Source organism: Phycodurus eques, chromosome 6, assembly GCF_024500275.1.
Source record: "Phycodurus eques isolate BA_2022a chromosome 6, UOR_Pequ_1.1, whole genome shotgun sequence".
NCBI lineage: Eukaryota > Metazoa > Chordata > Actinopteri > Syngnathiformes > Syngnathidae > Phycodurus > Phycodurus eques.
Window position 1 is genome coordinate 15,710,061 of NC_084530.1, and position 17,901 is coordinate 15,727,961.

At 39.3% G+C, this 17,901-nt stretch overlaps 2 protein-coding genes across 2 annotated transcripts; one reads left to right on the forward strand and one right to left on the reverse strand.

Annotated features, from left to right (window-relative positions):
- Nucleotides 1-158: 158 nt before the first annotated feature.
- Nucleotides 159-15,100, forward strand: rasal3 (RAS protein activator like 3). The gene is made up of 20 exons (XM_061679997.1): nucleotides 159-227; nucleotides 315-914; nucleotides 1,753-1,880; nucleotides 1,966-2,044; nucleotides 3,451-3,506; nucleotides 3,576-3,661; nucleotides 4,647-4,776; nucleotides 5,120-5,218; nucleotides 5,317-5,991; nucleotides 6,129-6,273; nucleotides 6,345-6,489; nucleotides 6,577-6,813; nucleotides 6,936-7,137; nucleotides 8,614-8,705; nucleotides 8,797-8,910; nucleotides 9,883-10,048; nucleotides 10,662-10,769; nucleotides 10,862-11,052; nucleotides 11,230-11,314; nucleotides 11,539-15,100. Exons 2-20 carry the CDS (start codon nucleotides 356-358, stop codon nucleotides 11,617-11,619), a joined length of 3,378 nt encoding a protein of 1,125 aa, XP_061535981.1. The 5' UTR covers nucleotides 159-227; nucleotides 315-355; the 3' UTR covers nucleotides 11,620-15,100.
- On the reverse strand, nucleotides 12,343-17,713 carry LOC133404278 (multidrug and toxin extrusion protein 1-like). The gene is made up of 5 exons (XM_061680024.1): nucleotides 17,667-17,713; nucleotides 16,887-16,995; nucleotides 16,493-16,625; nucleotides 16,304-16,398; nucleotides 12,343-13,162 (listed from the first exon to the last, which is right to left on the reverse strand). Exons 2-5 carry the CDS (start codon nucleotides 16,950-16,952, stop codon nucleotides 12,932-12,934), a joined length of 525 nt encoding a protein of 174 aa, XP_061536008.1. The 5' UTR covers nucleotides 16,953-16,995; nucleotides 17,667-17,713; the 3' UTR covers nucleotides 12,343-12,931.
- Nucleotides 17,714-17,901: the final 188 nt, after the last annotated feature.

Below are 17,901 nucleotides of genomic sequence, written 5' to 3' on the forward strand. Positions count from 1 at the left end.
AGGAAAAAAATAGAATAGGAAATGAAAAGGATGAGTTGTATTAAGCAAAAATATTTGCCAAAAAGAGTGAGGAAGTAAGTAGTTGGGTGCAGCACCAAAGCAACCACAGACGGGCCTTCAGGAGGGTTTCATGTTGTGTCAACTGGAAACAGGAAATGATGAAAGATGCAGAGAGAACCAGCGGGTATTCATCTCACTCTTTGTACATGAATACATCCAACCTGAAGGTAAGTCAGATGGGAAAATAGGTTGCCGCCCAATTCATTACATTCAGTACATTGCACAATTTTTGATATTGATTTTATTTCACACAGCCTGGACAAGAACTAATATCAATAACAGCCTGATAGTTAAAATGGGCACTGAGGAAAAAGAAGTGGAGCCTGTAGCTCATCCACCTCCAAAAGAACAAGGATCACCAGAGAAGAAGAAGAAGAATCCTCCTGCAGAACATCTCCAGGGACAAACAGCCAAGTCTGGTGACCCTCTCGACACATACAAATGGCAAACTGGCTCAGAGGAATCACTTCATACTGTGACTGCAGTTGGAGCTGCCTCTGCAGCATCTACAACTGAAAGGATTCAAAGGGGCACCAAATGGAGCAAGATGCAATTGTGGCGTAAGACCCTGAGCGAGGACGACAAAACAACCAAAATGAACTCAACGGGAAAGAATCCTTTCAGAAGGGCCCTGTCTTTGCCTCCTCCGTCGCTTTTTGCCACCCTTACCCACTCCTCCAGCTCTGCCGGTACGCCACAAGAAGAACCGTCATCATCTTCTGCTGCAGGAGCCACTGTGGAACCTGAGAAAGGAGGAGGGGAGGCTCGCTTCAAAAAGTATTGGAGGTCTGTGTCGCAGAAGCTCAAAAGGCCCAGACTGTACAGTCGGAACAGCACCCCTGCATTGTTACCAGGTGAGATGTCTGAGTGTGTTCATTAGTTTTAGCAATGATACAGTAAATGTGATGTTTGATTCAATTAATACCGTAATAGATCATTTCAACACATGAGGGATGTAAAAAACAAAAACAAATATTTGCCTATTTAATTATTTGATGCAAGGAGACAATCAATTCATGAAAAACATCAGAAAATTAAGGCAATGGCCACATGTATGACTGAAATTATACAATTGTAAAAACACAAACACAATGTAAAAATCAATGGTGAAGACCAAAATGATCCATTCCCCTGCCAAAATTTGGAGCTTTGGTCAAATGATACAGAAAAGCGGCAAGAGACTGTAAGCTGTGCAATGACTGTAAGGAAAAGAATGTGGCGAAATGTCTGCCAAGAGGAAAATTATAAGTATACATTTTCTGTCATGCAAAGAAAACGGATTGAGACAAACTTATATAGATTATCGATAGATTTTATTTGACTATATAATATATTCCGGTGCTTCAAACCTCATACACATGTGGGTGGAAATGGACACTGAGGAAAACACAGGATGTGTGTAGCTATGTGTTGTGTGTGTGTGTGTGTGTCTTGTAAAGACAGATAGCATCACTTTCCACTTTTCAAATGGGAGTGGCCAAGTGTGATGAGGAGATAGGTACAAAGCAAAAATACGAAACACACAGAGGCTAACATATGCATGTACTTATGGTCCAGTTTTTGCTGGCTTTGAAAGGTTGGATGTTCTGTAAGCGATGCTTTCTGATAAGAATTACGGACAGGTTTTGAGTTGTATCAAAGCACTTTGGTTAACTGTGTGCTTGCTTTTCTGCTGACTGTGTTTGCGGGAAGGTGCGCAAGAAGCTGTGTCCACAGAACTCCAGAAACACCAGTGGTCGCAACCCCAGGCGCTTCCCTTATGGAACATTAGCAACTGTGTTCTTCAAGATGGACAGATTCTCATCTGCCCCGAGGAAGAAGTAACATCCACACAATGTTGTTTTCAATTTGAATAACAATTACCAAAACAATCCTTCAGGGTTTCGCTTGTCTATGTGTCTCCAGCCAACATTGTGGACCCGAAACCGTGTTAACAGCTGCCTGTCTAACCTCAGCATGCAGAATCTTGTGGACATCGACACAGGTCAATAATCAAATTATTGTATTTAATAAAAGAGAGAGCATTTCAAACTCACTTGCCTAAAAAAGAGAAGAGCTACCATACTGACATCAGCTCAAGCAGACTGCCGCAGACATCCACAGAGGAAGTAGCAGAATGTTTATATGAGTGTGAAAGTCAAATTGCTTCCTCTTTGTGTGTGTGTGTATGATAGCATCACCGGTTGTTCTTGTGGCCCAGTGAAAGCAGAAGGCATAGTCCACTTTTCATTCAAGGCAATCAGAGGCTGCATGGAGTTAGCATTTATTTGTGTTGGTTGATGTGCTGGCTGTTTGTATTAACATTGGACGCCCAAAGAGAGGCTCGAGGGAACGTCACATGGGGACATATTGATGAAAGAAGACCATTGGTACTAAATGATGGGGTTCAGACGCTGGATTGTATGTGGTGGGGCGTTGGGTAAGTGACAAAATAAGTGCAGTGTAAGTAAACTTTACTTCAATGGCTGAGAAAACCTGCTTAAAACCAATACTGGGAAGTAACAAAGCACAACTTATTTCATTTACTTACATAGATTTTTTTTTCAGCTATCTGTACCTTACTTAAATATTTTCTTTTACTGATGACTTTTTACTTTTACTCCTGACGTTTAAAAAGAGGTATGTATACTTTACATGCCTTACTTTGTCAAAATGTTTTTCAACTTAAATACATGGATAACGACACCACATGAAAAAAAAGATGTGAATAGAGAGGTAAAAGTAAACAGTAGTTGAGATTTTGAATGATGGATTTATTGATCAAGATATATGGGGACTTATATAAGGCATACAAAATGATGATGCAGCAGCGTCTGAGAAGCATCCATGGCCTTAAAATTGTTTATTTTTCAGCAGTTTTTTTTTGTCAGTTCACAACATTAACAAAGCTATCTAAACATCTTGTTTTGGTGGCACTTTCGTCTTAGTACAAGCACTATGAAAATGAATACAAGAGGGAACTATTTTGTATGCAAATATGTCTTTTTGTCATTACAACAAGTTATCAGAATGGGTAGTGTATACAACTGATGGTAAACATTTGTACACGTCACGGTGTGTACTTTTTTACTTTGTCTTATGTAAATGTGTTGAGTCAGTATTTCTACTTATATTGGAGTCTTTTTATTTGTATTTTTACAAGTATCTGTACTTCTACTTAAGTACAGAGTGTGAGTACTTTCACCACCTCCACTTAAAACTGCATTCTGTATTGGCCAAAGTTTGAAATGTCAACCTTCCTCCAGTGGAAATGTGTGCTAATTTAGGAGTGCCCATAGATATTTGAGGGTGCCTTCAAACAAGCACTTGTTTTTGAGCAATTAGATAACTAATTAAACAAAATCAAGTCAATTACTAACATTGTTTTTCTCTTGGATGTGTTCCTTTTAGAATGTAGTCCTGACCACGTGGGCCCTCGACCCAAGAAAGAAGATGGCGGCGTGCGAGTGAGTGTGGCACACGTCAGATGTAATGATTCATTAACATTTGAAATGTTCTTACGTTTAACCCTGAAGGCACTGATTAAGCGACGTCTTGAGAACAAGGCCAAGAGAACTAGCAACACTCAACTGAACCACATCGGACTAAACAAAGGTGGCAGGTAAACTAAAGGCTAAATTTAGGACACATTCTGGATGGCGCCATCCACATCCACAAGTCCCACATGTGGTTATTACATATCTATATCCACGGTTGGAAGGGTTACTAGTTACTAGTTTGTTACCTGTTTTAAAAAAATCTGGTCAGTAACGTAATCCAAGTACCACAATATTGAAGTAATGTAACATGATTACATTCAATTACTTTTGAATGACTCCAATAGAAAATATGACAAAAGAAATTCAATGTCAATAATATATATATATATTTTTTTTTTTTTTTCTGTCCAATTTTTTAATAAATGTATCTCTGATTACATGTTTTTTTCTGTAACTGTAATGGAATACAGTCACAGTTACAGTATATGTGCACTCTAGAGTCTTAAATTAAGATACCATGCATGTATTGGGGGAATGGAAGGAAACTGAAAAACCGTAGAAAACACACCCAAGCACAGGGAGGACATACAAACTACACACAGGAAGGCCAGAGCCGAAGTTCGAACCATTGTAATACCTCGCTCAAGTTACATGGCTAACACAGGTAATGGTTGAGTTTTAACAAACGACTAATGAAATGAAATCTACTACAACCAATGATGTTGTTCTTGCCTATTGTTTGTGTCGTTGTTTAGTTGTGTGTCTATTTCAAATTTCCCTGCGCCTTTGGATTTGCGTTTATTCCTGGAACCTACCCAGTCCTCTTAAGTTTTTTTCTTTTTTTTGCAATAAATATTTGATGATTTCCTGCCCGCACTTTTGCTGTTCTGCGTTTTCCTGCATTTGGAGTCCACGTGCCCTTGAGACCTAAGTGTAGCTTAGCTGCGACAAAAACTCTACTTTTCAAAATAATGAGCACTATCAAATTACGCGACAGCAATAAGAGCATCTATCCTGCATTTCATTCCCCCCAATTAATGACTGAGTCCTGGTCTTTGAAACCTTATTATCTCCATTGTGACAGAACTTCCACTCTATTTATTTAAGGCACTATGGATCTAAGGAGTCTGTATCCATTCCTGTGAGTCCAGTTGGAAGTCTGGATCTAAATGCAGATGCCAGTACCGTGATCAGGCCAGTGCACAGCTCCATTTTAGGGGAGAAGTACTGTTTTGAGGTATAGTACACTTCAACCCATGCATTCTTCATTTTGAGTCTAAAATGTTGTGTTTTCTAAAATAAATGTAATCATCAAGGTACCCTCTTTTTCTTAAAGTTACAATATGTAGTTTTATCTTAAACCAACAGGTTAAAATCATTGAGGGCACATTGGTTCGAGGTAGGTAGGCTGTGTATTTACTGTCAGAGCCATGTCACACATTTTTAAAAAAAAATGTAAACCACACACTGGCTAAGCTAAAATGGGATAAAAAAAAATGTGTCCTGGAGTTAAAATAAAAATGCATTTCTGTTACTTTTCCTCAATATTTAATGTTTTTGTTGTTGCTCTTACTATATAGGTCATAAACTCTGAGAACACACACTGCTTTGGCTGCTCCTCAGCTGCAGAGCGTGATCGTTGGATTGAAGACCTGAGAAGGGCTGCCCAGCCTAATAAGGTGATCTATTTGGTCCAAAATAATTCAATGTAATGTACTGATAAGATGAAAAGAAAATGCTAAGACACGTGTCCCTTACTCTATGTAATTATTCGCAGGATAACATTGAGCGCACAGAGAACTCTCTAAATCTGTGGGTAAAGGAAGCAAAGGATCTGCCACCCAAACAACGTTATTACTGTGAGGTACACTTGGATGGGACTCTGTTTGCCCGTACCACCACTCGCCCTGTTGGAAAGGTGTCCAGTGGCTCCACCCTGCCCGGGGAAAGCGCTAATGGCTCTTCACGATACCTGGGCGGCAGCGGAGGTGTTCCTGGGGGATGTCAGTTATTCTGGGGAGAGTTCTTTGAACTTGACAATCTTCCCTGCATCTCCCAAATCACCTTGCACCTCTTCCGTGAAGAAGACCCCAAGAAAAAGCGTCATTCCCGAGATGAGGTCAGTCTGCATCCACTGGGTAGTGTGAATATAAACTTGGCTGATATCCGAGGGAGGACCTATCAGGAGAAGTGGTATCCCATCATTCCTTCCAAGCTGTCAGGCATAGGGTGCACCAAAGAGCATCTGGGGCCACAGGCTTCTCTCCGCATCAAGGCCCGTTTCCAGAACCTACAGGTTCTACCTATGGAAAAATACAAGGAGTTTGCTGAGTATGTAACTGTGAATTATGTGGAAATGTGCACAAGCTTGGAGCCACTCTTGAATGTGAAAGAAAAGGAGGAGCTCGCCGGGGCTCTTGTACATGTGCTGCAGAGTATCGGCAAAGCAAAGGTAAAAATGTGAAAAGTATGTAAACAGTGAAACGTCCAACACAATCAGTGAGGGGCCGCTGGTTGACCTCCCTTGTTTTGGGATTATTATTTTTTAATTCACATAATATATTGATATCATAATATATAATGTTTCAGGAGTTTCTTGTTGATTTGGGCGTCGCCGAGATTGAGCGTCTCGGAGACAAGGAGGCGCTTATCTTCAGAGAGAACACACTTGCCACTAAAGCCATAGATGAATATATGAAGCTGGTTGGACAAAAATATCTCATCGACACACTAGGTAAATGTCTTAGATTAAAGTGGCTCCCCTTAGAAATACTTTCACTGAGCTGTCTTTCTCATTCATTTCAGGGGACTTTATCATATGTCTCTATGGAATGGGGAACAACTGTGAAGTTGACCCCCGCAAATGTCATGCCTCTGAACTACCAAACAACCAGAGGCACTTGAGGGAAATGTGTGACCAGGTGGTGCGGAAAATTATTGACCCCCACAAGTAAGATCATAAAAATCACAGGGGAGAAAAGCACTTTTGGATCTTGGTAAAAGTATTCAACTTATGGAAATGTTTTAACGTCTTCAGACACTTTCCCGAAGAGCTGAACAAGATTTTCTCAAGCTGGGCGGAGCTGTGTGAAGACCAAGGAAGACCAGAGATTGGTCAACGTCTCATCTCTGCTTCCCTCTTCCTTCGCTTCTTGTGTCCCGCTGTCCTCAGTCCGTCTCTTTTTGGTTTGACGCAACCATACCCAGAGCCAAACACCCTGCGCACACTCACCTTAACTGCCAAAGTCATCCAAAACTTGGCAAACTTCACTCTGTGAGTAGCTTTATTTGCACTGACAGTCTAAATACGCATAACTTTTCAAAGTCCCTCCCCAGAATACCTTCATGAATATATTTAAGAAAATTACAGTTCCCGTTTGGTTCATTCTACTGCAGGTTTGGAGAGAAGGAGGAGTACATGCTGTTTATGAATGAATTCTTACAGCAGCATTGGGACGGAATGAGGGGGTTTCTCAAAACGGTATCCAATCCATACACTGAGGTCCCAATGAGCTCTTTTGATGGCTATGTGGATCTACCTCTGCGACTGGCCGTGCTGCATGGCCTGCTGGTGGACATCATTCATCTGAGGGACCAGGTACGACTCAGGAAAACCTGAGCTCGTCAATTTTACAATAGAATATCATTTGTGCATATATTGTGGTGTTTGGGTTTGTACTGTATGTTTTCCTTGATGTCAAAAGGACAACAGAAAGCAAAAGTTGATTTGGTGATAATGCGACTATGTTGTGATCATGCTGAACGAACGCATGCATAAAAGCTTAAGTCTGAAGGTTTGGTGCCAAAATTGATTGTTATTTAGAACTCTTCCTAATTCTCTCAAACTTGACTAAAGCCCCATTTCCAGCTAGAGAAAAACAGCCTCAAAGCATTATACCACCACCACCATGTTGCGCTGTCAGTAATGTGTTTTTGGGTGATTTGCAATGCTGTTTTTGCTTCAAACTTACTTTTTGGAATTATGGCCAAAAGTTCAACCTCCATCCAAACATTTTCCCGACACATTTTTGTTTGTTTTCCAATATTTTGTGGGGCTGGATGTTTTTCTTCATAAGAACAGCATTGATCTTATCACCCTACCCCTTAGATTTAAGATTTTATTGTCAGCAGAAACACTAAAAAATAGAATTCTTCACGAGTTTCTCACACACAGCCCAAAATATAATTTAAAAAAGGCCATAATATAGAAAAACAAAAGGAATAAATTGTTGAGATGAGAAAGACAATAGTGTACTTCGATGTACAAAAGACCACAGTGCAGTTAAACAAAGTGTGGTTTAGTATGTGCAAAATTATTAATTCTGAATATGCAAATATATTGTTTGAATTCCTTGTGTGTCTAAGAACATACTTGGCCAATAAAGCTGATTGTGATTCTGAAAAGGGATAGGCTCCAGCAGCCCGCGACCCTAGTGAGGATAAGCGGTAAAGAAAATGGATGGATGGATGGATTTCAAGAAAACACTTTCCAAGGGGGTCTTTTAAATACATAAATATAATCACCAGTAATATAAAATCATAATGAAAGGGTAAATAGAGAACATAAAACAAAATTATTTAAACACACACACACACTTCAGTTTTTCTGCCTCCCTGAACAGTTTTCTTCTCATCCTTTCTAAATTTTGGAGAGACATCCAGTTTGCCGCAATGTCTCACGTTTATCTTGGTCATTACAAAAACGTGGCATTTTAACAGTAGGTTGCACGCTTTATATTGATCGCATAGGTCATTTAAATAAATAAATACATACATACATAAAAATACAAATACAAATAAATACAGATACCAAAATGATGGCAGCATTTAAGTCCAACATTTATTTTTGATAAAATGTACAAAGAGGGATTTATCTCGTTGAGTTGGACTAAAATCTATTGTATTTTAGTTGTGATTGTGGTGACAAGCAAGCCCTTAAATTGCTGACAAAACAGTGCTATTATTATGCTCTTTTATCTGGCTGCTTTCTTCTGGTTTTTGATCTGTGTGTGTTTGTGCAGCTGCATGAATTTCATTTCCATACATGCTGACATGGAGCATTTACATTGTTTAGGAAACAATTGAGAAATTGCACCCTCTGCCTATGATTCTGAACCAGATAACAGAGTCACTGGGCCCTGAGATACGTCAGATCACAATTAACAAGTATGTTGTAAGATATAGATGTATAAAATGCCCAGATCTATATCGATGTTGTTGGTGTCCTACTTTTGTAAAGGCATACTCTTTCTCACAGCCCAAGGAAACAAGCTAAGCCAAAGTATGTTCCTCCAAAAGACTTGGGCAAATTCAGCCCTCATCAATCGTCCCTCCAGCAGCTTCCTCAGGAATCCAGGAACCTAAGAGATGGGTATGTGGGTATATGATCCTTCAGAACATGCAGGGTGTCTAAAGGCCAAGCAGTATCCCAACTGTTCAATGAAAACGATGCATATCCTTGCAATGCTATGTTTTTTCCCCCCTCTTTTTTTCATATAATAGTTTCATCTTTTAAGACAAGAACAATAAGCACACAATTTGGAGATATTTTTTAATGAATATTCTTTGTGAGTTAATTTAAGGGATGCGAAAGAATCTTTCATTTCTTGGGCAAATACAAAGAAGTATGCCAGTAATTGGTGTAAACAGTGAACCCTCGTTTATCGTGGAGGATATGATCCCCTTGACTAAGTACTCAGAGAGCCATTTCAACCATTTACCAAGGACAAAAGAACACCGGAAGCCACAATACCCTTTTGACATCTAAAGACACCACAGATAACATTATTATTTTTTTGCCTTGCTGTTCCGCCTTCTGTGCGTGACGTGCACGCACTCGCTGCTGACAACAAGGCACTCTAAAGCTGCAATGCCAGCCCGAAGCCCCGGCCCATACACTGGCTGAAAAGCCTTGACTTTTTTGTAATTGTTTTACCTCCTCACTCTTCTGCCACTCTCCGCGCAACATGCACATACTCACGCCATGACAACGAGGCACACTAAAACGGTCACGCCAGCCCGAATCCCCGGTCCACACGCTGGCTATTATATTAGTTGATCAATTAATTAGTTATATACTGTGAAACATAGTTACCAGTTTGACTCCAGTGTATGTTGTTAACAGTTTGAATTATGTTCATCTCCCTAATGAGTAGTGGTATTTAGTATCTTGAATAGTTCAAAAAGGTATCTCACCAACAGTTAACTGTCAATATACATTCTTTTGCCAGTCAACAACCTATATTGTGTGCAGACATCACATGGGTGGATTTGTCAAATTCCATTCTTTCACTTCGAAATCTTAAAAATTTAAGAATGACATGTAAGTTTGTTCCTTTTGCAGAGATGTCAAAGCTAGGAGAAGGAACCCAGTCACCAGAACTCAAAGTGCTCCACATAGACGTCCTGAAAAAAGACTGAAGAGGCAAACAAGTTCTGAAGCTCTGCCTACAGCTAACCATGAACAAGATTTGGAAACAAACCAGCCCCTGATCTCGTCACCAAAAACTGTGAGTGTGAAAAAAACAAAATTTGTCAAAGTAAGGTAATCTAGCCTACTTTTAAATTTTACATGCTGATGTTTACGTAACAGTGGTGTGTCTATGTGAAAAATGTTGGGCACCAACCACTTAGGTGCATACTGTAGGTGGAAAATTACAGTACTTTCTTTCAACGGCTGATGTGCTTTTTAAAATTTAAGTTTCTGTTCAGTGTAACGGAATTGCTCGGATTCTTCTTTTTCCCTATTCACGTTAAATGTTTGCAAGGCAGATTTAGTAGGACTCCATCATAAGTGGTTTGAATGGCAAACCATGGGCTGAGGGTGCCATGCCCCTTTGATAGTGAACCAGCAGGAGCAGGATGAGTCAGTCAGTCACTCACTGTAGCTATATTACTCCTAAAATAGATAAGTTTATTGACACACATTCATTAAATCATTGCTCTATTATTTATTATAAAATACATATGAGTACTTAATGCGGAGTCTCCACTGGATAGTATGACTTCCATTTACCCATTCTCCATATTGAATATTCTGAGCTGTAATGCAGCTGATTTTGAGCAAGAGACTGATAATGTGACTTTTTATCAAGTAATAGGACATTTTCTTCTCTTGATCAGAGTGAAGCAATTAAACCATGTGCACCAGTTCCCTGGATTAAAGACACGCAAAGCAGAGAGCCCAGAGAGATGACTTCTGAACAGGAGGAGCTCAGCTTACTCGATAGGGCATGTCATACCTGGTTCATAAAACTTTCCCGACGATGGCAACCCTTTATGGATTCACATCTCAGAAAATGTTTTTGCATTCCATACACCAGCATGCCCAGGAACTGTCCGAGCTTCGCCTTGGACTAGACCAGGTGACTGAGCGTGAGCTGGAAATGGCAAAGCGCCTGGAGGACTTCATTAACCAAAGTCAGGACCAGAATGCAATACTGCAGGCTGAAATGAATGAGCTCCGGCATCTGCTGGCTACAAGAGAGCAGCAGCTTGCTAGCGCCACCTTCAGGTAGAAAAACAGACAGACAACAGTATATGTGCTTGTATTTAGTCATCATTACACTACACTCAACACTTTGATGGCTGGCCTTGTTGGAATTGCATTTGCATATTATTGTCAAAATGGCTTTAATATCACACTTTAAGTAACCAGTTCATATGTCTCGACTGTTTGTGCCTTTGAAAGGTTGGGTGTGATTGAGGAGGAGAGGGAGGATGATGAGCGCAAGCTGAATGTCGCAATTGCAGCAGCTGAGCGGATGAACATACTGGTAAGTTGCCAGAAAAGAGAATTTATGTGTGTGTGTATGAAATATGAAAACACAATATGTTAGCATTCAAATTAAAAAATATATTGTTTTTGTACATGGTGTAAATCTCTTCATTGCGATTTGCAACATTATTGGAACGGAAATTCAGGTTACAGTGATGAATGACCTGCTGATTATTTTTTTCCAAATCTTTATTTTAAATTGTTTTGTCCATGTACTCACAGGAGGAGCAGTTTGCCAGTTTGATGAAGGACATTCATCACCTCAATGAGACATGCAACAATGAGCAAGCTGATGAAAAGTAACAAATTGTCAGTAGACGATAATTTAGTTCTGAGGCCTTGCCACAGTTTTGTATAGTTACAATGTTCAATATATAGTAAATGAGTATACCCCCACCAAGTAAGCTTTTCATCCATTTCTCAGTAAACAAAACTAATCTAAACTTAGCCTTGCTACACTTTTATTGGTATGGAACATCAAATTATGTTTTACCTCAAAAATAAAATGTTTTGAGTTCACATTGACAAATGGCTTAACAATAACATTGATCATGGAGTATATTGTAGCATTGTACCCCATTAAAATAATTATTCTCAAAGGAAACACAATGTTTTCTCGCAAATCTGTTGGGGTGTACTCATTTATATTAAGCACTGTATAGAAGATAAAAATTCCCACAAAATAGCAGTAGACATACACTCATCGGTCACATTTGGTTCACTAACACAGTCTAATGAGATCCAAAATAAAACCTTTAAGAATGATGCCCTTGTGAAAACAAAAATGGTCAGTAAGCTACAAGTTCTTGAGAGGAGTACAACATAAGATAAACCTCTCGGTATAAAGACTTATATACTGTATGCACCAGTCGCATTATGGGTACTCGCACAATAATATCCAATTTAGAGATGTGTCAAATATTCTGCCTTTATGATGATTGTGATCTTCAGTTTAGAGTTTTGATGTCCTGTTAAGTTTTAATATGACAATATGTTCATGATTGTCGTTGTGGCTTGCAATGAGAGCTGTATATAATCATTTTGAGTGTCTCATGTAACTAATTCAGATAACCAAAATATTCAACATAGCTTTAATTATGATGAAGCACAGTTTTACACCACTGCAAACTACAAGGACGAACATTTTATCAATTAATAACATTGGTTCAATTGTGAGCATCATCTTTGTAATGGCAGAATGTTTTGAGGTATTGGCCTCTATTTTCGTGACCCGCGTATATATAGTGCTGCACCTGGCGTAACTCTGCTAGGAGGCGGGTAAGACCCAGTGTTGTACCCCGCCTCCTGCCCGATGACAGCTGGGATAGGCTCCAGCACGTCCGCGACCCTAGTGAGGAGAAGCGGCTCACAAAATGGATGGATGGACAATTGAACACAAGATTGTTAAATCATTACTAAACGAACACAGCTTTTATGTACAAAGTATAACTACTTTTTTTTATCAATTTATAATACTATAGTGCATCTGAGCACAATGTTTTACTCAGCAAACAATTATTAGAAGAAACTACACAATAAGGACCGTTGCTCTTTTACTATAATTGGCTGATCCAGTGTTCTCCTGATAACTGTCAGTTACAACCCTACCCAAGACTCACTTCAGCATTGACTTCTTTGTCAGAATGATTCCAGCCGCAAAGGTGACAACCAAGGCGAGTAACACCAAGCCATGACGTAAAAGCATCTCTTTTACTGTAGGAACATCTTTGACCTTGTTGGTTGCAGTGTCCTGCTGCTCCGGAATCTGTAGGAACCTGTGGTCCTCTGCAGTGCTCTCACGTCTTGGTGTAAGGGCAGGAAGCGGAGCCTGATTAGTGTTTGGAGTCTAGAATTGAAATCATAAAAACTTGAGGCAGATTAGCACTTGACATATACTTTAAGATATCAGCATCAGATATCAACTGTTGCTTCCCACTATGCAAGTATATATTGTTGTGCACTTGATGGCAAATTTTAACTTTTTAATGGGATCTCCAAATCTCTGTATTCACCTCCATGTTCTGTAAGCAACCAATTAAGACAATTTTCTGCTCAGGTACTTGCTTGCTGCATGTCACTTTACTGATATCTATTGTTAAAAACGGTGAAAATGAAGTATAGCTTTACAGCTGACCTGGTTTATTTGCCCATGGTAAAAATGAATGAGAGGAACAGGGGTATGTAAAGGTGCCATATTTTACCAAACCATTTTTTTCGAGTGTTTTGAGATGTAATATTGGCTCTATGATGCCTCAGTAATCATGTGAAATATGAATTAAAATCGCCCACACGTTCCTCAGTCACAGACGTTTTTCTGTTGAGAGGCCTGAAAGCAGGTCATTCGAATTTCTCCATCTTATCTACGTCACTAACGAAGGTCTCCGCCTTCCCTTTCCACTCCCATGCCAACGCTGTCAACATAACAAACACGTGTGCTCTAACAGGTAAGTCTTCTACACTGAGGCAATCAATCAGAGGAAAAGGTCTAGGCCAGATATGGACAAAGCAGACACAAAAGTGGGTCAAACAGAAGTAGCTGTCAGGGTGGCCTTTTCTGTACAGTCGTATGATGAAACCAAGGTGCTTTTTGAAATTAAATTCACACTTGTATACTAAGTCCATGTTAGAGAGTAACTCTGTGGAGGTCTAAATAGCCAAAATATGAGACCTTTGAAAAGTATAAGACAAGAACAAATATAAAACACAGATGTGTCTCCGTTGGATGAGTAAACCTTTGCAGCGATTACGATAGTGAACTGAAAACATGTAGCTCTCTAACTTTGTTTAAAAAAATGTTTAAAACAAAAGAGTGATACTGTAAAGAATCTGGTATAAGGAGAAAAAAAAGTGTATGTACATGTATATTGTGTGTCTATTATATGTATATACTGTATGTGCATATAATAAATAAACACAAATAGAAAATATGAAGATGATGAAGCATTTAGAAATGCTAGCTGGGCTATGTAATATGAAGATGATGAAGCATTTAGAAATGCTAGCTGGGCTATGTATGTATATATATACTGTATCAATTGTTAAAATTTCCGTTACACATTGGATGGACCTATTATTTTTTGGATAATTAGAATATACTGCAAATGGATAATTGGATAATTAGAATATACTGCAAATGATTAGCTCCCTAATTTATTACGTCATTATTACTTTACATGGACCCGTTAATTTAGCATACCTAGATTATTAGAATACTATATACGATTAGCTTCCTATAACAATAATATTGTACAAGTAAAATCTATACTTTTAAGTACTATTACACAAAGTCAAATCTATACTCGGAATTAGGAGTAGGACCCAGTGCTGGGCGATATGGAGAAAATCTCTCACAATATGGGCCATTCTATATCATAATAACGCTAGAATATAGTACATTTTCAGCTATTCTATGAAAGACTATACAATGTAGTATGACTGCTTACTTTTACTCACTTTATTTCAGGTTTACATTAAACAGACCAGTCAAAAATGAGAAATGTATCCACCATCCAGTAGTGCTGCAATTAGGGCTGAAGCTATAGAGTATTTTAGTAACCGAGTATCCGACTAAGAATGCTATTGAATGATCAAGAATTTGGATAAAGTATATATTTTCGGTTGGCTAAAGAGCAATTCTGAATACACAAGACAAAATAAGTTATTTCTCTTAATAATGAATTACCAATTGGTTTCCTTTTTAACGTAATCAACCTATTTTCTTAAATGAACATTGTGCATACGCAGCAAACTGCATTTTCTTAGATACAATTGTCTTCATCTACATTTCCAGTGAGGCAATTTCAAGCACAAATTGCAAAATACGACAACGGAGACCCCAGACTGTTGGAACAGTTGAAGCTGTACATCAAGCAAGAAGGGGAAATTCCACCTACAAAGCTACAACAATTAGTGTCCTCAGTTCCCAAATGTTTATTGAATGTTGTTAAAAGAAAAGGTGATGTAACACAGTGATAAAAATGACCCTATCCCAGCTTTTTTGGAACCAGTTACAGCCATAAAGTTCTAAGTTAATGATTATTTGCTAAAAACAATCAAGTTGATCAGTTTGAACATTAAATATGTTGTCTTTGTATTCAATTAAATATAGGTTGAACATGATTTGCAAATCATTGTATTCTGTTTTTATTTATGTTTAGCACAACATCCCAACTTCATTGGAATTGGGGTTGTAATAAGAGAAGTGCAAAACGGTGTCAAAGATTATTTTGAGAAAATCCTGGCTGGACAAAAATGGGGGATGGCCCGCAAATGGCCCCCAGGCCGGAGGTTTAGGTCCTGGCAGGTTGGGGTATTGGCATGATGAAGTAAGCGGGAGGTAGTTTGGACACCACGCTGTAGGACAAGTGCAAAGTTATGGCCCATATTGAGTAAATGTGGGCCACACAAAAATGGAGGATGACCAGCAAATGGCCCCCAGGCCTTAGGTTGAACACCACAGCCCGACAGCAGACATTGTGGAAATCTTTGCTTGAAAATTGGATGAAGGACGATAAAAACGATAGAAGACAAATGGCACGATAGAACGTTTTCTATCGTCCCCACGATATATATCGCCATATCACCCAGCAATAGTAGGACATGAGGTTTTTTAACTTCTTCCTACTCCTATTGAACATGTACATTGTACATTTTGTTTCATTTGTTTTTGTTTTCCCATTTTGTCTATAGCCTGTTTGGGTTGATTTGTTTTGTATATCGTCAATAAAGATGTTCAAAATGTTCAAGTCAAGATTAATACATAATTGCTACATCATGATATCCTCATTATTGCTGAAATAAATATTCTATAATATTGCCATCATGATTTATTCTGCAATTCCGACCACTCGTCAGCCACTTGCCTGGCTCGCAGTCTTGCATCTCCACCATGTTTTCAAAAGTGACCTGGACCCCTGCTCTCGTTTGAGCCTGCTCAGAAACATTCGAATATGTTAAAAAAGTGTTTTCAAGGAACTTGGTGACATACCTCTTCAGCAGCCTTTCTCCAATCAAGTTTGTACAAAAATGCACTGAAGAAAATAGCCTGTAGTCCAACAGAGATGGTAAGACCAGTCCAAAGTCCTGTTCAAGAAACAACAGAAGCATACTGAATCTCGTGTCACATTGTGGTTCCAGAACATAACAGTATGAGTCCATGATAATGGTCGCTTCTTACCTACGACGCCCATTGTTGTTGTGAACATGAAGGGCAAACCAATGGGAAGGCCAATGCAGTAGCGTACAATCAAGTTAAACACAGCACCGAACTTCATTTTTGCAACTCCTCGAATGACACCTCCACCCACATTCTGTCATGATAATTGTAGTGTTATTGATTTAAAATGGTTAACATTTATCATTTTTTTCACCTAAAATGTCAGACATGATTATTTTTCTCACCCCAATAGCATCAGCAAGATGAATAATGAAAAAAATTCAATTATTTAAGTTGACCAAAAAAATAACTCAAAAATTCAGTGTTTTTTTTGTTAAACACTGAAGCTAAATGTGACAAAATGTTGCCGTGATTTTCAGCGTGAGCCTCTTTACAAATGATCCCATTCTCTTACATGTAAAGATGATGGCAACTTTGCCAGACAGCTTAGCTTCCTCACTGTTTCCGGCACCAAGAGCATTCCCAACTCGGACACGAGCAGCAGCAGAAATTCCAAGTGACAACTGCAAAAGTATAATGTGTAGAAACACTTATGAGTCTATCAGAATTCCATGAAATAAGACCATTTAGATCAGGGTGGCCAACACAACGCTCAGACACGTGCAACTCTTTGGCTGCCCCGATGTGGCTTGCAGCTCATCTCATCCGTCAGCCTCCCTTTTTTTTTTTTTTTCTTTTTTTTGTGAAGCCTGGTATCACGGACACAGCCATCTTGGAAATGGAAGTTGGCGCAGTGTTGCACTGATAAATGAGGAAAAGTGCAAAAAAGGACTGTCCCTGTATTTCGTAATTGGAACAGAATCTTGATTTAGACCAGTATTTATCTGAAAGACATGTCTTTTCTCTATTAATTTCTGCACTTGACTGCACATAAATGGATGCATTTATGCTATCTTACCCCACTCTAATTCTCAGCAGCTCAAATATGAAGGAGCAAAGGACTTATTATTGAGTTTTGTCCAAATGGGAGGAATAGCATATTATATCCATCCATCCATTTTCTGAACCGCTTATCCTCACAAGGGTCGCGGGCGTGCTGGAGCCTATCCCAGCTATCTCCGGGCGAGAGGCAGGATACACCGGTCACCAGCCAATCGCAGGGCACACATAAACAAACCACCATTCACACTCACATTCATACCTACGGGCAATGTAGAGTCCTCAATCAACCTACCACGCATGTTTTTGGGATGTGGGAGGAAACTGGAGTGCCCGGAGAAAACCCACCCAGGCACGGGGAGAGAACATGCAAACTCCACACAGGCAGGGCCGGGACTTTAACCTCGGTCCCCAGAACTGTGAGGCAGATGTGCTAACCAGCCGCCCATCGTAACAGCGCTGAGGAATTTAAAACTGAAAAATGGAAGACTAAATTAAATAAAAGCTGCCACTTGTATTTTATTTATCAA